The sequence below is a fragment of the Crocodylus siamensis genome, chromosome 6 (assembly GCF_052110815.1).
Source record: "Crocodylus siamensis isolate JL-2025a chromosome 6, ASM5211081v1, whole genome shotgun sequence".
Classification (NCBI taxonomy): Eukaryota; Metazoa; Chordata; order Crocodylia; family Crocodylidae; genus Crocodylus; species Crocodylus siamensis.
Window position 1 is genome coordinate 33252105 of NC_143400.1, and position 17531 is coordinate 33269635.

A 17531-nucleotide genomic window follows, 5' to 3' on the forward strand; every position below is an offset into this window, starting at 1 on the left:
GGTGCAGTTCCTGCATCACACAGCATGAGCTGTGTCGGCAACTGGCGCTTTGTGTGTCTGCGAGGGGACGGCCTGCTCAGGGCAGCACCGTAGGGCTGCCACCCAGCAGAGTCCCACTATCCCCTCCTGGGCACGCACGAGGCCCAGAAACAGGGTGAAAATGCCCCCAGCGTGGCAGAGCTGTGCCGAGCCCCCGTAGGTCTCTTGGTAAAGGAGTGGAGGCAGAGGTACGCTGCTGTGAGCTACTGGGAGTCCTCGTTGCCAAGCCTGCCACGGCTCGCTGCAGGGCCCCTTGGCAACCCACAGCTCCTACCCCCGGCTTCCTCGGGGCTGCGGCTGTAAAAAAGATACCGAAACCTCGAGGGTGGGGTGCCAGGCAGCGCCGCAGCAAGGCACAGAGCGGGGGACAGGCAGGTCAGGCCTGCAGGGAACATCCCCTGGAGAGGCGCAGCCTGGAGCCGGGAGAAGAGGTCGGGCACAGCCGCACACCCCGGCCCTGAGGAGACGCCAGGGCGCCGCCGAACGCGTGCGCAGGAGCGAACCTCAACCGCCGGCCCCGTCGCGCACCGCGCACTGCGCACGAGGCCGGGCTGGAGGCGGGGCGGGGCAGGTGGAGGTGGCCGCGGGGCGGGGAGCAGGTGGCGGCGGGCGGGCGGGGCGGGGCGGGGCCGCGCGGCGCTGATTGGCTGCGCCCGCCTCACAAGCGCTGTCCGCGGCGCGGCGCGGCCAGAGCCGGCCCCGGCCCCGGCCCAGCCCCATCTCCGGCCCCGGCCCCGGCCCCGGCCCCGCGCGCGGCCCGGCGGCAGGCGGCAGCAGCAGCAGCAGCAGCATGGGCGGCGGGCGCGCGGCGCTGGCGCTGGCGCTGGCGGCGGCGGCGGCGGCGCTGGCGGCGGGCAGCGAGTACGACTACGTGAGCTACCAGTCCGACCTGGGCGCCTACCAGAGCGGGCGCTTCTACCCCAAGCCGCACCAGTGCGTGCCCATCCCCGCCGACCTGCGCCTCTGCCACAGCGTGGGCTACGACAAGATGGTGCTGCCCAACCTGCTGGACCACGAGACCATGGCCGAGGTCAAGCACCAGGCCAGCAGCTGGGTGCCGCTGCTCAACAAGAACTGCCACATGGGCACCCAGGTCTTCCTGTGCGCCCTCTTCGCGCCCGTCTGCCTGGACCGGCCCGTCTACCCCTGCCGCTGGCTCTGCGAGGCCGTGCGCGACGCCTGCGAGCCCGTCATGCAGTTCTTCGGCTTCTACTGGCCCGACATGCTCAAGTGCGACCAGTTCCCCCAGGACGACGTCTGCATCGCCATGACCACCCCCAACGCCACCGAGGTGGCCAGGCCCAAAGGTGAGCCCCGCTGTGCCCGAGGGGCTGGCACGCTTCTCGCTCCGGCTCCGGCTGGACCCTCGGGCTTTGCGGTTCTTGAGCGCGGGGCGCCCCGATGCCCAGACCTGAACCCGTGCTGTGGAGGCGGTGTCTGTCTTGAAGGAGCCCGATTTCACAGGTCCGCAAAACAGTGTCACCGCCAGAGCAGGGCAGCAAGACCCTCCGTGCCTGCCTGGGGAGCTGGGGAAAGGGAGCAACCAGCCAGGCGCAGGCTTTCCCAGGGGGCTGTGGTCAGTGCCCGCGGGGCTTGTTTCGGCACGGAAAAACCATGCCAGGGGCTGCCGAGGTCTGGGGAGAGGGACAATGGCTTTGAGCAGGCAGGTTTCTCAAAGGCAGAGCAGCTCCTGGCTGGGTTGGCTGGGTGAGGTGCAGGCAAAGCCGGTTGTCGGGCTGGGCTGGACGCGCTGCCGCGTGCTGCACGGCAGGAGTTGTGCTGACACTTAGCTCCTTACCTAAAACTTTCTAAGCAGACGTGCGGCACTGAGCTGCACCGTCCCTGAGACGGCTTTGGAGCTTGCAGCCAAGGGGGGCCACGGAGAGGAGACAAAGGGCTGGGAAGGGGATGCCGCTCTCCCCCTCCTGTCCTTTTGGAGGGGACAGGCTAGCTTGATTTTGCGGATGGCGCAGGCATACGGCTGCTCTGCGGCCCGGGGACAGCACGGGGCTAAGTGGTCCCAGTGCCTCTTACCCTATGCATCCAGGGCTTGTGGGGAGAGAAATCTGTGTTCGCAGGAGTGCTCGAGCCCAGTTACTGTTTGCAAACAAAGCGCTTTATGTTCTACGCTGGGCTGGGAGCCCGAGCCCTGGCCCTGGCCCCTGCCCTCTCCCCGGCCCAGGCTCGCCTGGCTTTCTCCTCTCCAGGGGCTGGATAAAGTTTTGCTGCTTTTCCCAGCAGAAATTGTGCAGTGCCGAATCCTCCCATCAGCGTGTCCCGGCTCCTTGCGAGGGTTTGGGAGCGAGGCGTGACATCCGCAGTGTGTCTGCAGGAGGCAGGGGCATAGGCAGTGTGCGGGGGTGCTGGCACAGTCCGGAGAAGTGGGTGTGGGACAAGCTGTGACCCCGGTGTGGGGGCAGAGGGGTGATGGGCATTGGCACTGGCACATCCACACAGGGAGCTATCCCCCGCATGGGTCCCAACCAGCTGGCCAGCACAGGGCATTGCAGGGTTCGCACCCGCACTGCAGGGAGCTCCTGCCCCACCATCCCATAAACACCCACCTTGCACTTCGTGTCCCCAAGCCCAGGACCCTCCTGCAGCAGCGCCCAGGGAAAGGGGAGCCCTGCTTCCCCCACGGGGGCTGCAGTGTCACCACGGTGAAGCCAGCTCAGGCCTCCAGCATTGGCAAATTTGACTCAGGCTGTGGGAAAGGCTTGTCCTTTGAGCCCTGGAGGCTCAGGCTGTTGTGGCAGCCTTAGGGCACATCTGGCGGCCTCTTTGGAGCCTCGATTCAAACCTGGAGCTCCGTGAGCTGTGCTGCGACGGCCACAGCTGCACCAGGACCTGGCGCCTGCCTGAGGGGAGCGTGGCCCTGGGGACAAGGGCAGTCATGGTATTTTCCTTTGCAAGCAAGGGGGCACGCATCTTGTGGAAGTGTAAGCTCATGGGAGGCTGGTGCTGGGGTGCCCATTGAGGCAGTCCTGCGGTCCATGCTGCCAGCAGTCCTACCATGCAGCAGAGCTGGCCACACGGGTGCCCAGGAGGCACAGGGAGGGGGAAAGACCCCTGTGGAGTTTGCAGCTAGGACCCTGGGCAGGCACTTTGCAAGTTGCCAGGGGCCAGGCCGCAGCAGGTGCGGGCAGTCTGCTGACTCCAGGTGCATTGGCTGCAGTGGGACTCCCGGATCTCACAGCAGCGCGATGCTGGCTGGGGTCTCCTCTGCATGGTAAGCAGAGGGAGGTGGCACCTCTGTGCTGGACTTGCTGCTGGAGGTGCCTCGTTTGCAAGAAGCAGCAGTCACCAGAAGCGCGAGTGCCCATGTTGATATACCAGGCATAGTCTGAAGCAGCTCGGAGGCCCTGGTAGCATGCGTGCAGAGAAGGGCTGGGCTTGCACTGCAGAATGAGGACCTCCGGGACCCAGAGGAAGGCCCATGCTGCTTCTCACCAGTGTCCAGGGCAGGCAGGCTGCTCCCCAGGCTTTGCACCCTCCACCTCCGCTCTGCCACAGAGTCGTGTCACGGATGTACCCCTCTGTACCCCTGGCCTCCCCATGAGTGAGCCGACAGGCCTGCAGGCTCCATGCCCTCTCCCCAACCCGCTCAGCCTGCGTGAACCTGACCTAACCCAGAGCTCCTCGCATAGTTGGGCTGGGGCTGGGCTGGGCTGGCTTCCTGTGGGCTTAAACCAGGCCAGGGGCCGGTGCTACCCCCTTCCTCACTCCCTTCTTCCCGGGTCTTAATAAAAGCGAGTCTGCCAGCTCCTTCCCCATTAACACCTCTGCCGAGGAATTCGCTCCCCGCGCTGACCTGCTGAATTCCTTTCTGCTCCAGCACAGGCCGCAGGCCCCCAGGATGCACCAAGGGACTCGCAGATTAATATAGCATTACACATTCCTTCTTCTGCGAGCCTGCTCCAGCACTGTGCGGGCTGAAAGCTTGGCGGGGCAGTAGCGGGCAGGAGTGCTGCCTGGGCGGGAGCTTGGCCCCTGTGCAGGCCCAGGTGGGATGTGACCTGGGTTTTGCCACTGACCTCCCCTCTCCCCCGTGGCGTGCCTCAGTTTCCCTTCTGCTGTCCCTTTGTGTGCACAAAGGGGCTCAGTCTTGATGAGGGCATGCATGTCACAAATGCCTGTGTCCTGGCTCTCGCTACACAGGTTCCAAGGGGATTGCAGCACAGTAAGACCCTGGAGTACACATAGCAGTGTTGGCTTTTTCAGGGCTAACTAATACCTCAGCCCTGTAGCAGAGGTTGGGGGGGAGTGCTGTGCCCCTGGGTAGACAGGGTGCAGGTGACAATAGCAGGAACAAGACTCATGTCCAGCAGGTGCCTCCCTCAGGCTGTCTCAGTGTTGGGCATCAGCCTTTGGGCACCCATATGTGTGGGAGGTCCCTGTTGCATGCAGCACCTGCGGCAGCGCGGGGCATCATGATGGCACAGACAGCTCATGCCCATGCTGAGCCTGAAAGAGCCACTCCTGTGCCAGGACGCTGCTTCCTCCCTGGCTGGGAAGCCTGGTGGGCTGCAGGCCAGACCGTGCAGTGCCCAGGTCACCTCAGCTGAGCGCCTGGCACCAGAACTGCTGCTGCCTGCCAGCTCTGCCCTGTTGTGCTCTGGCCCCAGGCAGGCCTCAAGGCTTTTGACAGGGCTGGGGGCCAAGCGGGTGATCCTGCATACACACAAGCTGCTGCTGCTGCCAGTGTGACCCTGGGGCAGGGAGCACCCGAGGGCTTGTGCAGGAGCAAAGACTCGCAGACCTGCAGAGACCCTGTGGGACATGCAGACCTGCATGCTCACACTGCAGTGGAGGGACGTGCCCCAGGCCCCCACCTGCCTCTCACAGGAGCCCATGAGGTGGGTGGCGAGTGCCTCGCTGGAGGCCAGCACAAGGGGTCTGCAATCAGCAATGAGAATCCAGCACTGATGTCCTCTCTTCCTCTCTGTAGGCTCAGGCGTGTGCCCCCCCTGCGACAATGAGATGAAGTCGGAGGCCATCATAGAGCACCTCTGCGCCAGTGAATTCGGTAAGAGGCCGTGCATGACATCTGCATGAAGGAGAAGGCATCATCGGCCCCAGTGCCTCCCCCGATCCCAAGTGCCCTCCTCCCCTTGCCCATGTCTCAGCTCTGTCCTGTCTGCACTTGGGAGGCTGGCTGCAGTTTTCAGGGGTGGGTAGCAGCTCCCTGCCCCAGCCCCCTTGAGCACAGTCTGCAGGGCTGGTGGGAGCAGTCTGGTCTCTGCCTTTCACTTCTATCTCAGGCCATACAAACAGAGGTGTTTCTGCTCCACGGGGCCCTTGCCCTTGGCCCTGGTCCCAAAACGTGACTGGCTCTGGATCAGCATGGCACCACACTGGGTTGCGTCTGCTCTTGGTTGGGGGCATAGGGGCCAGACCCACACCGGGTGCTTGGTGCTGCCAGACCAGAACAGCTCAATTGACATGCACGAGGGACAGTGCAGTGGCGGGGCTGGGTGGGGGTGGCCCCAGACCCCTGGGCAGGCAGTAAGCCTCTCTAGTGGGTGTTGCCCCACGCAGCTGGGTCGCTGGTGTGCCTCTGAACACGTGTGCCTCTAGATGTCACTGTTGTGTTGCTGGAGGTCAGTGGGAGAGAGTGGGACGACAGCGGATCCCGGTGGTCCCAGTGACTCGGGCACCGACGCCTGGCCAAGAAGGTGGCTTCGTCCCGGGGCAGGGTACTTGAGCTCTGGATCCCGGCACCTGCTGCGGCTGTGCCCAGCCAAGGCTCCTGGTGCGGTGTTCACTGCTGCTGGTTGCTGAACGCAGCCTGGGTGCTCCCAGAGGGCTGCAACCCCAGCTGGGGCTGGCTTCTGGACCAGTTGCCCTGTCTGGGCAGGCAGGCAGGCAGGAGGAGGGGGTTGAGCTCAGCTGCCTCAGCTTCCCTAGGGCAGACCCCGTGGGCAGGGCTGTGCAGCCTGAAGCCCTGCTCGCGTGGCTGGGGACAGGCAGTGTGTTGGCAAGAGCCTGGGGTGCCCCAGTCTCTGCCCGTCGCCCAAAGGCAGGACTGTTCAGCCAGGGATGTTCTCTCTCCCTTGCTGCCCAGCCCATCAGAAGAGGTGGGCATTATTTTGGTCTGCGATGAGCGAGGAAATGGCCTCCAAGGACCTTGTTAAATACCGAGAGGATGGTGTCAGTCAGCATCCCTCTGCCCAAGAGTGCACTGGCACTACGTGGCCTTGCTGAGAGCATCGCTAGGCTCAGAAGGCCACTCTGCCTTTCTCCCCCAGCCACTTGAGCAAGTAGCGGCCCAGGGTCAAGGGCCAGGAGTGCACGGGCCTTGAGGGTGCCTTTGAGGCACTGTCCCTCGGCAGGTCGGAGTGCAGATGCCTGGGGTGGGACCAGGGAGCTGCTTGAAGCAATGACCCTGAAGCACTGGGTGGAGCTGTGCCGAATGCGGGCTGGCTTACAAGTGCAGTCGGAGGTAGACAGGGCTTTGGCAACCCTAGAGGGAAAAATCTCAGGCTGTCCAAATCGAACACAGCGCCTAGCGGCTCCACCATCATCACCAGCCCGTGCAGCTCTCCTGGCAGGCTGTGAAAGGCAGGCTGAGTGAGGTGTGCGTTCCCCTGCGTGTGGCCAGTCCCCCACCTGGCCTGCCTGCCGCCTCGCCTGGCCAGCCCTGCCAGGCTGGAGGCCAGTTGGTTCCCAGACAGGAAAACATCAACAGGAACAGCTGGGCAGCAGCCTCCCAGGAACGTGTGGGCTTCCCGCTGGGTCCTGGAGCAGCCACAGCATCCAGGAGGGAGGTGGAGACCGGGGACTTACCTGGCTCTGGACATGCATGCTCAGGTGTCTGCTGCATGCAGTGCCCAGCTGCAGCCCCCTTCTTGTGGGGCTCCTTGCCTCGGGGAGGAGGGAATGGGGCCTGGCAGGGGCATGCAGAGTGCCCTGCAGGCCAGATGCAGCGAGATGCCTTCTTGTGCCGCAGGGACAAGCAGGGCCCCACAGAGTTGGGGGAGGCGCACTGGGGGCTGTGCTGTTGTGCCATCAGTGGGAGACCTTGCCAGAAGATGTAGGCCACTTGTAGGAAAACCTGTAGGCCGCGGCCAGGCTGAGAGGAGGTGGAAATGCAGCAGGGGTTTAAGCCAGCTCTGTATTGCAGCACAGACAGCTGAAGGCACATGAGCTGTGTGGACACGGTATCATCTCTAGAAACCATCCCGTTCACAGGGGAAACAACCGGGGCACAGCCCAGTCCTGGAGAGTGAGAGGATGTGGTCCCACTGCCCCATTTCTTCCCAGAGACTCCTGCACACCTCATCTCTTACCTGCGGGGCTCAAAGGGGTGGAAGCAGGAGGAGAAGTATCAGTGCAATGCCAGCCCCTCACAGGAAGGCGCCCACTAGGAAGGCATCAGCTCTTGGAAGGCTCCTCAGAGGCCGCGAGCACACTGGGGTGGGTGTTTAGTCTGCAAGCAGCGCTGGAGGGCAATTGGCCACGGAGGATGGCTGTTGGGCATTGCAACAGTCGCCGAGCTGCTCACACGAAGGCTTCTCCTGAGCTCCCACCAGGGAACAGCCAGGGCAGTTGGCATGTTGCAGGCCCCTGCCAGTCCTGGTGCATGCAACAGGCTGCGACTCCAGCGCGCTAGCAGGGCGGCTGCCGGCAGGTCTCTTGCCCCACTCTGTTCTCACCAGCATCTTGCCCCACTGCTTCTCATGATAACACTGCCTTAGGTGCTTATGACGTGGCGATGCTTTGCAGAGTCGCGGCAGGAGTTTGGGTGGCTGGGGTGCAGTTGTAGCTGGGGAGGGTGGGCGCAGCTGTTGGTGGCGTGCAGTAATGCGATGCTAGGGCAGGGAAGGAAGGGTGCCATGTGCCACGTGTGCCCTGAGACAGGGACCAGGGTGCACCGGGCATGTAGGAAGACCCCTGGCGTGGACAGCAGGTTCCTGGCTCCTGTCTGTGGGAGCCGGGTGCTGCTGTTCCTTTACACTGCAGCAGCTAGGTTCAAAGTGACCCGTGCAGGGATGTCTGCATTGGGTTACAGCACGAACGGGGCTGGCAGGACTCGGTGGTACCAGCGCCAGGCCTGTGGCTGGAGCCTGGTCAGTGCTGGAGGGCGCCCGCCCCTTCTGCAGAGTGTCCTGCGGTTGGGGCTGGATGGGGCTGCCAGACCCCCAGGCTCTCTGCAGCCCCTGCACAACTCCCATGTGACAGGGACACAGGAATCTGAGAGGTGGGGTCCCCTCTGTGCCCCATCCCTGCCACGCAGCTCGGGTTCCTCTCTCACCTTGGGCCAGGCTGGGCCTGAGGCTGCTCTGGGTGATTTTATTTACCCTTCCTGCCCTTTGTGCAGGGCACACGGGGTCGGGGGCTCTTGTTGCAATGGAGACAGGCATCAGATCAATACGTGCTATTTATTTTTCCCCTTGACTGACAGCCCCTTGCCTGCAGCCTTCTTCTCTTACAGCCTAATGTGTCTTCTGGCAGGTTTCCTCGTTCCAAGAGATTTTCGAGGCTGGAGCAGCAGCATTTTTCTGCTCCCTCTGTCTCTCTGCCCCCACCCCTTGCAAGCCAGGGGGCCGGAGTGGGGCCCTGCCGATGTGCTTTGGGCAGCAGCCTCACAGCAGGAGGGCTCCCTGTGCCCCCTGGAAAGCAGGGGCTGCTGCGGTGGGCAGTGCTGGAGGGTCTGAGGGCAGTAGCACGTGCCCTACTGTCCTAAAGTCTGGCGTGAGCTGATGCTCCAGTTCAGAGACCGTGTCTTGGGCAGGTTTGCTCCAGGCCAAGCCCCTTGCACCCATGCAATGGCTGCAGCAGAGCTAGGACCACGTCCATCTCTCTCACGCTGCCGATCCCTGTGGCAGAGCCCCATCCCAGCGACCCAGAGTCTCTGGCCCGAGGGAGCAGCAGGCCAGAGGGAGGCCAGGTTTTCTCCTTTGACAGCCTGAGCCCACAGCCCTCATTGACAAGAACTGTGGCCAGCACCGAGCAACCCCTGGCGTGCTGGACCCCAACCAACTTGTGGGGGCCCTGCCGTTCCTGCAGCCACGGCTGCCAAGACCTGATTCACCCTGAGCAAGCAAACATTTCCTTATCTCCTGTTTCAAGTGAGCGGAAATTGGAGCAGACGCGTTGATGTCTTCTGCGCTCGCTGCTCTCCCCGCGTCAGCGACAGTGGAGCCTGGCTACGATCTGATAGGGGCCCTCAGCAGTCAGGGCCAAGTTCCTGGCTTCAGTCCATGGGGGCTGCACATCGTCTCAGGAGAGGGACAGTCTGGCCCTGGAAACCCTCTTCATGGCGGCATCACCACCCAGCCTCGGCGCTGGTGGCATGTCCCTCAAGCATGCACCGCGTGTTTCAAAGGAGCCAGAGGACAGCCAGGAGGCCAAGGCAGGAAGGATAGCTGGGGTCAGAGCTGTGGGGCCACCAGTCTGGGTGGGGAAGCATGCCAGGGTGAGAGTCTCCATTTTCCTGGGGGTGGCCCTTTGTCCTATGAGTCTGTTGGGCCTGCCCAGGTTTGGAGCATGTGGGAGCAGCCCCCTGGGCCGTTGGCACGGGAGCCAAGGGGCCGCGGTGGGTCCAGGGCTGGCTGTGCTGCAGACTGCCCTGGGCTTTGGCGCTCCCAGCCTGCAGGAGACCGCGGCCTCGATTTCTGGCGAGCGCTTCCTGGGGCCCTGGCGTCCGCTCCAGCTCTGCCGTCTCCACCTCCCCCTCAGCCCGAGATAGATTTGGGCTAGTGGTGGGGGAGCCACAGCGCTGGGGTCCATGGGAAGGAAGCTGTTTGTTTTGGCAGCTCACCCGGAGCCTGGAGCCAAGCCTCGCTCAGTCCTGATAACTCCTTTGATTTAGATCCTGCTCCTCCCCTCCCAGGCCAGGCTGGGGCAAAAGTGTTTGCTGGGGCTGGTGCGGGTATGTGCTGTGGGGGGGCTCCACGGCACAGGTCTCACGAGGGCAGCTGTCGTTGGAGCTGCCTTTCTGTACATGGACCCCAGAGGCTTCGCTGTGACTCCCGGGCCGGGCTGAAGAAAGCCGCTCTCCCGGCACATCTGCCAAGTCTGCGGCCCAACATAGGGAGCAGGGCTGCAGGTCTCAGATGTCGTGGTGGCAGTGGCTGACCAGGCAGGCGTCCTTGCTGCTAGCAGCACAGCCCAGCTCTGTGCTTTATCTGAGCAGGTGATGGCAACAAGCCCGTGCGATGGCACCGGGAAGACCTCGTTATCCATGCATTTCTTGGGTTTGGGAGCAATCTGCTGCGGGGCAGAGAGCGGCCAGCCCGTGGTGGCATGTGCGCAGGGGAGTCCTCTGCCTGCGCATTACCTCCAGAAAGTTTGTCATGGTTGTGCTGAGCTGCCTTGTTGTGCACGGGCCATTGCCAGAAAGGTTTGTCCCCATTCGTTGTCTCTGGTGTGTAAGCAGCTTCCCCAGCCCTGCAGCGTAGCTGCACGGACCCTACAGAAGCTGGGGGCAGCGCAAGGGAAGCTGCAGCCTGACCTATGCCTCGGGGCTTAGAGCGGCACTGGAGCCGTTCCTTTACTTTCTGGACCTGTTGAAAACCGACCTCAGCTGAGCCCATTAGCCCCTTGCACATCCTGATTTCAGAAAACAAAATGGGAAGAAAGTTCCCCTCTGGTTTCTAGTGCACTCCTCCTTTCCTGCTTGGGAGCCGCATAATGCAGCGGGGCTGGCAGGCACAGCGGACGCTCCTGGCGCATGAGCAGATCAATCCCATCACCGCTGCTGCCAATGCAGTGGCTGGGAGCATGGGGGTAATAGATGGATCCTGCTGCCTTTTCAGGGTTGTCATCACCATCTCCTTCCACCCTGTGTGTCTGGAACGGTGCACGGAGCTGCCGTCCAGGACTCCACGTGCGCTGCGCCCTGGCAGCAGGGCCCAGCCCAGCAGCCTCCCACAGAGAGCCACTGCAGGGTCCCCCCCCGCCAGCACCACGGGCCCTTGTGTGGCTGCTGCCACCAGCGAGACCTTTCAGGCGCAAAGTGGGAGGGGAACCCCCTCCCCGAGCACTGCTTATCGGCGACCCCACCGTAAACCCCCAGATGATGGAAAGATGTTAGTCATTCTTGGCCACGTGCGCTTCCCCCAAGGAGGTGGCGGAGCCAGATGGCACCCGAGCGCTCTCTTAATGCACAACACATTTCCCTGGCTGTTCCCATGCACGCTGCATTCCTCTCCCCGGCCGTGGCGAGGAGCATTCATTTTGACTCAGGTTGCAAATTGCTCGGGAAAGCGTGGAGCCCGGAGAGGGGAACAGTCTCTATTGAAGTTGGATCGGATTAGCTCTCCTCCGAGGGGACGGTGCGAGCTGGCTGCCTGCGCCGTGCACCTTGGTTAGCGCTGCGCGGGGCTCCTTCCCCCCCCCCCCCATTAGACACGCCTGTTTCCAAGGGGGCCTTGTTGCTCCAGCGCAGAAACTTGCAGCACTTGGAAGCTGGTTTGCAGGCACCCGCAGGCCAGGGGCAGCTAAACAGTATGCTGGAGAGGTGAAGTCAACCTTTTAAGTGGCCCGTGCAGGCATCTCGCTCGGTGCCGGTGGAGCAGGGAATAGTGGTGTTTATTCAGCTAACAGTTTGCCAGCAGAGAGTGCACAGTGTTGGCTAAATAAGTCCCTCTTTCAAATCAAAAGCACCCAGCATGGGTTGAGGGACTGGGCTGCTCTGAAAGGCCTGGCCAGTCCTTTGGCCTGTAGCAGGGGACCCGGGCCCGCTTGCTGGCGTGGTGGGATGCTCGGGGCCAGGGAGCTCTGCGGGGGAGCCCTGTGGTTTGTGGCTCTGGGGCTTTTGGCTTCAGGCCCACACAGCGGCTCGCCGCAGCCTCTTCGCAAGGGGCTGTTGGTCATTATTTCTGACTTGTAATGCCTAGTCCCTGGGGGGGCCCAGGCTGCTGGCCAAACAGGATCCATCCCAAAGCGCTTCCCTCCGCGTATAAGGTAAGGGATGAGAGGCAGAGGCAGTGCTTAGCCAGGGTAGCCTCATGAAGTGAGGCCAGCCTGCGATCTCCATATTTCCTGCTTAATTAGTCTGTAAGGTGCATCCCTCCACCCCCGCACAGGGTTGGTTTGATTGAGTCAGCCTTGCTCAGGAGCTGTGTCCTTCTCTGTTGTTTTCTAGCTCTGAAGATGACGATAAAGGAGGTAAAAAGGGAGAACGGGGATAGGAAGATTATCCCGAAGAAGAGGAAGGCATTGAAAATGGGCCCCATCAGGAAAAAGAACCTGAAGAAGCTCATCCTCTACCTAAAGAACGGGGCCGGGTGCCCATGCCACCAGCTGGACAACCTCAACCACTACTTCCTGATCATGGGCCGGCAGGTGAAGAGCCAGTACCTGCTGACGGCCATTTACAAGTGGGATAAGAAGAACAAGGAGTTCAAGCAGTTCATGAAGAAGATGAAAAGCCCCGACTGTCCCACGTTCCCGTCGGTCTTCAAATGAGGCGGCAGCCAGAGGGACTCCTGCTGGTGTGGACCTTGCACAGCCCCGGCCCGGGGCTCACACATCCCCCCCCTCTAGTAGTGGATGTTGTCCCCACCCCTGTTTTGTTTCTTTGTCTTTGTTAGAGCTTCCTTTCAAGGTCTGCCCCAGCGTCCGTACCCCCCTGGACACGGGCATCGACAGTGCGACACCCTGCACGGCACGGTCACCCGCTGTCGACACCTGCGGTGTGGGATGGTCCCTGTTGCTGTTGTGAGATGCAAGCCTGTTCAGACGTGGAGCCTGGCAGGGAAAGGAAAAGTGGGGAGGTGAAACTAGAAGGATAGACCAGAAGGGACCAGTGAGACCAGCCAGTCTGACATCCCGTGCCACACAGGCCAGAGGGCTGCCCTGAATTCCCTCCTGTCTGAGCTAGACCGTAGCTGTTAGGAAAACATCCAGTCTCACTGTAAGGATCTCCAGCGACGGAGAATCTGCCGCGGCTCTGGATAAATTGTCCGATGCCTCATTTCCCTCGCTCGGAAAGCCGTACCTTGTTTCCGTTTGACCCTTGTGCAGCTCCACCTGCGGCCTTTGGAGCTTGTCTGTCCATCTGCTGGGCGGAGGAGCCCTACGTGGGCCCAGGGAAAATCCTAAATGGCCTAAAACCAGGAACAGCTCCCGCTGGCCCTGCTGCAGGTCCGCTTCTTGCTGACGCCCTATTTGCAGGTGCTTTTGAGCCCTGTCCATTAGCCAGAGTTGTCTGGGTCGCAAAGCCTTGCAGAGGGCAGCGTGCATTGCATCAGAGCGATCACCTCTACCAAGCAAGCCAGCAGCCTCACACACGTACATCATGTTAGTTGGGCAGGATCTGTTTCCCAGAATGCTGTAATGCCTGGCATGAATTGTATTGCCCTCCCTTAAGTCTGTACTAACTCCATCCCATATCAGTCATTCCTATTTTAGCCTAGATCACCCTATTGAATCAGCCTAACATGCACTTGCAAATCCCTGGCTTCGAGGTCTACACTTACTCCTGTCATCCTGGTGCATTGATTCCTTTCTTAGCTCAGGGGGCTGCTGATTTCCCCCCATCCTTTTCCCCTGTGGGTTTTGCAGCTGCTTTTTCTGCAGGCCATGATGCAGAGAAATGCCTTTGGATGCTGTGTTAATTGTAACAGAGCAATGCAGTCAAGACAGGCATACTGTGGAGAGTCCCTGCGGGGTTTCTGAGACCGGCTGTCTTTTCCCTGATGCAAAACAAACTGTTCCAGGCCACGTGCTTCGGTACGAGTTGCTGTTGGACCCCATGCGCTCGAGTGCCACAGGTGGCTGAGGAAGCTGGCGTGAAACAGCCACCTGGAGCTAGAGGAACCTTGGCCTGGCATTGACTGTGGCCGGATGGCAGCAGATGCAGCAGGCTTCACTCCAGCTGCCTGCAAAGCAGCTGAGCTGGGCAAAGCTGGTCCAGTCGCTGCGGGGAAGCTTGCCACTGGCAGAGCGCAGGGACAAGGAGCGGTGGTTTTGCATCACAGAAGAGTCACTGAGCAGATGGGAATTTGCAAGAGATGCAGTTTTAGGGGCTGGTGGGCAGCTAGTGGGCTCCTCTCAGCACTGCTTCATGTTAGGGACAGTGCTTTGCACCCTGACTTCTACTCAGGGTGGGGCAGCAGCTGGTATTTGCATCCAGCTCTGCTATCCCCAGTGGGCAGCAGGAAACCAGACAGAAATCCAGGTCACGTAGGCTTAAAATCCTAGTTGCCCTGTGCAGGCAGGCTCATCTCCAGAGAGTGCTTCTCAAACCAGGGTCCGGAGGCATGCGGGGCTATGGTCCCGAGCAGGATGATACCCCTTTGCTCACTAGTATCTTGCATGCAGCATGATCTTGCTGGTTAACGGGGTTAATCCATTTCCTACACTCTGTTTAATAGAGCAAGTTTAGAAAGACAGTGCCTGGGAAACACTGCACTGTTTGCAGTTCCCTCTCTTGTGCAGCATGTTCATTACCCGGGAGCTCTCGTGGCGGGGGCACTTGCCCCCTTTTGCTGTTCTGGGACTAAAGAATGATCTCATTCTGGATCCCGGGGACTGACACCATGCCAGGCTCCGCAGCCAGCCAGACGGTGCATCCGGGTTAGGGGCAGCATCACTCTGCCTTGGCACAGGCCTGAGGAGAGCTCCCAGGTAGCACCTTGGAGCTAGGCAGTGGAAAAGGAATTTGTTACTGTAATGACCAGCTGAAAGCAGCATATTGCTGTATGGTAGCAGTTACTCTGACAGCTCTCTGACCCCCTGTTCTGCCCTCTGCGAAGACCCTTCTTCCAGGTTAGCACCTACTATTTCAGGCAAGGTTTTCTGGACATTTCTCTGTTCCCAGAGAGTAATTCTGGTCTTGCCAAATTGCTTGGCAAACTGTCAGCAGTTCGGAAAGCGCCTGGATCTAGCGATCTGATGTGCTGGGGCATCAGTCAGACACTCCGGTTCTGCTTTATGTCTTGTGATAAAAACCTGAGAGCCTGTGGTTGCTGTTCCAGCCCATCCTTTGCAGGCAGCTCAGGGAGATTTCATTCTGGCTGAATGTAACTGCTTAGAGAGTTCACGTAGGAAAGTGTGGCAGGCAGGGGGTTTGGAGATTTTGGAAAGGGAAAAAATGTAAAGCATTAGTGCGATGGGAGTCATAAAGATCCTGCCCTTCTCAAGCCTGTGAAAAAGAGCACGAGGCTTCCTTGTTACTGAAGGCGGCTGCTCTTTTTCTGTACTTAATTATGCCTTTAATGAAAACAGCAGAGCGGCTCTCAGCATGAAGGCCGGGGCAGCCCCAGGGTGTGGAAATGAGCTATGACGTGAAGCCCACCCTAAGCTTTTCACTGTCGCCTGAAGAGCAGCAGCCTCCTACCCGGGTCTGTCATTTCCAGACTGAGCCGCTGAGGGAGTGCCTAGGAGTCGCAGGATTGCAGCTGCAGTGGCTGTCGCGGCACAGGTTTGCTAGGAAACATTGCAGAGGCTCTGTCTGATGGGAGCCAGAAGCCAGGCGAATCGTTCCCTGTCCCCTCCGAGACGGGCAGACCCACAGCCCTCCGCAGCAGGTCCATCATTTTGCTTGCAGCGTCTGGCGTTTGTAGTGCGCGGTGCACAGCTCACAAATACTCGGTGCACTCCCCCTCTGCCCAGCCGGCTCACGGCACACGCTCGCCTCCGCGTGACTCCTGCACTGACAAGGCAAGGGCACTTGGCTTGCACATGGAGATGCTTTCAGAGAACAGGCCGTCAGGATTCACAGGCCTGAAAAGCAGAGCTCCCTTAGCAGGAAGCCTGTCTGCCTGATGTCCCTGTGCCCTGCACATCACCAGGAATGCCTTTTTAGCAACAGCTGTATCCCAGCAGCTGGGCAGCACCCACCCCATGCAGCAAACATGACGTGGCCCCGGTGGCGGGGGGGTGCACGTGGCTGCACGTACCACAGAGGCACTGCGCTAGTCCGTGTCACTGCCGTGGCAGATCTGCTGCTGTCAGACCGGCGCTCCGTAAAGCCTGACTCCTGGAGCCGCTCTCTGCTTCACCTCCCCATGGAGATGCGCAGAGCATTGGAGACCGAATATGTTCCCTGGGCTTCGATCCTTTCTTTTCTCCTTGTCTGCAATTTCCCGTCCGGGTTGCTGTTCTGAAGGGTGTTTGCTAGCCGGACCCCTACCTGTTCTTCCCTCCAGCACTGCTCCTGCTTCTCCAGCCATGTATCAATATTCACTTCACTAAAATTGCTGAGTTAACCAATGCCAATGTGATTCCCCCCTGGTGTTTTTATAAAGAGATGTTGTTTTCTAACCTTGCTTTGGTGCCTGTCGAGTGCTGCCTGCAGCGGGAGGTGACAACAGATGCTGGTGGGCAACAGCATGTTGGCACAAGCTGCACACCATCCCCAGGGCCGGGCGTCCCTGCAGCTGGAGGGTACGCTATGCCATTGCGGCCGCCAGCTGCTTGCACCCGAAATGAGGGTCTGCAACTGCAGGGGTAATGCAAGGCCAAGGCCAAGTCCAAGGGAAGATCGCCGACAGCCCTCGCACCATGCATACGGGCTGGATGTGGTTTTCACAGTCTCTTGCCGGCTGTGCCATGCTGCGGCTTCTTGCTTTGGCCCCTCTCACCTCTCCAGGGCTTTTTCTCGCTGCCGCACGTGTCTTTCACCTCTGTGCCACATCCCGTGCTAAGCTGTGGGCAGCACAGCCGTGTCAGTGGCATCCTGGGGCCCTGCCTGCTTAGCGAGCTTGGCCAATGCCGTCAGGTTAATAGAGAAACCCCCAAGGAGTTTCCAGGTACCTGAATGTAATGGGCATGGGGTGGCATGCCCTGGCGCTCTCCAGGAGACCTGTCCAGGGTGCAGCTGGCCAAAGCAGCATTTGTGCTGCAGAATGGGTTTTTCCTAAACCTGCCTTATCCAAAGTCTGGCAGCTGCAGCAGCAATCTCTTTGCAGCTCCAACACCGCAGCACAGCCACTGCTCACCAGACACAGGGTTGGGCAAAGGAAGCACAGGCTGAGGGAATGCTTTAACATCTGCAATGAAAGAAAAATAACAGACCATTGAAATGCAGACACATGGAGACACGCTGGGGTGGTGGGGGCGGGTTGAAATGGTGACTGAGCAGGTGTGGTTGGAGCTCCTGGAGCGAAAACAGCTCTGCAATTTTGCAGTGTTTTGCAAAATCAGCTTTCTTTTCCTGACTGTCTCCAGCCAACTTGACAGCAGTCCTGTGAGAGAGATGTGAATGTGCTAAATGTGCATGTGAGAATCTCAAGTTACTTTTTGTTGAATCTGATGATGGCAAAGAATTCATAGCTTTACCTTAGGTTCACAATATATTCTGAGCTTGCCTGCCTGGCAGCCCTTTTTTCCATGCTTTATTTTATTTAATTTTATTTTTAGAGCTCTAGCATATCAGATTGGCATTAGCAAGCTTTCCAGTTGCAGACAGTGGAGGGCAGGGCTGGGATCCAGCGTGACCTAGATAGGCTGGAGCAATGCTCTGCAGTCGATAGATGAGATTCAGCAAGCACATATGCACGCATCCAGACGGGAACAACTGGCATGGCTGCAGGGCTGCA

General features: G+C 60.2%; 1 protein-coding gene across 1 annotated transcript; it reads left to right on the forward strand.

The window, feature by feature from the left end:
* Positions 1–776: 776 nt before the first annotated feature.
* SFRP1 (secreted frizzled related protein 1) lies at positions 777–16254 on the forward strand. The gene is made up of 3 exons (XM_090053136.1): positions 777–1346; positions 4988–5065; positions 12131–16254. The coding sequence occupies exons 1-3, from the start codon at positions 830–832 to the stop codon at positions 12451–12453; spliced, it is 918 nt and encodes a 305-aa protein (XP_089909262.1). The 5' UTR covers positions 777–829; the 3' UTR covers positions 12454–16254.
* Positions 16255–17531: the final 1277 nt, after the last annotated feature.

Coding starts and splice junctions, on each gene's coding strand:
- SFRP1 (XM_090053136.1), top strand. CDS start 830: ATGGGCGGCGGGCGCGCGGCGCTGGCGCTGGCGCTGGCGGCGGCGGCG. Junction 1,347..4,987: donor CGAGGTGGCCAGGCCCAAAG/GTGAGCCCCGCT, acceptor TCCTCTCTGTAG/GCTCAGGCGTGTGCCCCCCC. Junction 5,066..12,130: donor CCTCTGCGCCAGTGAATTCG/GTAAGAGGCCGT, acceptor GTTGTTTTCTAG/CTCTGAAGATGACGATAAAG.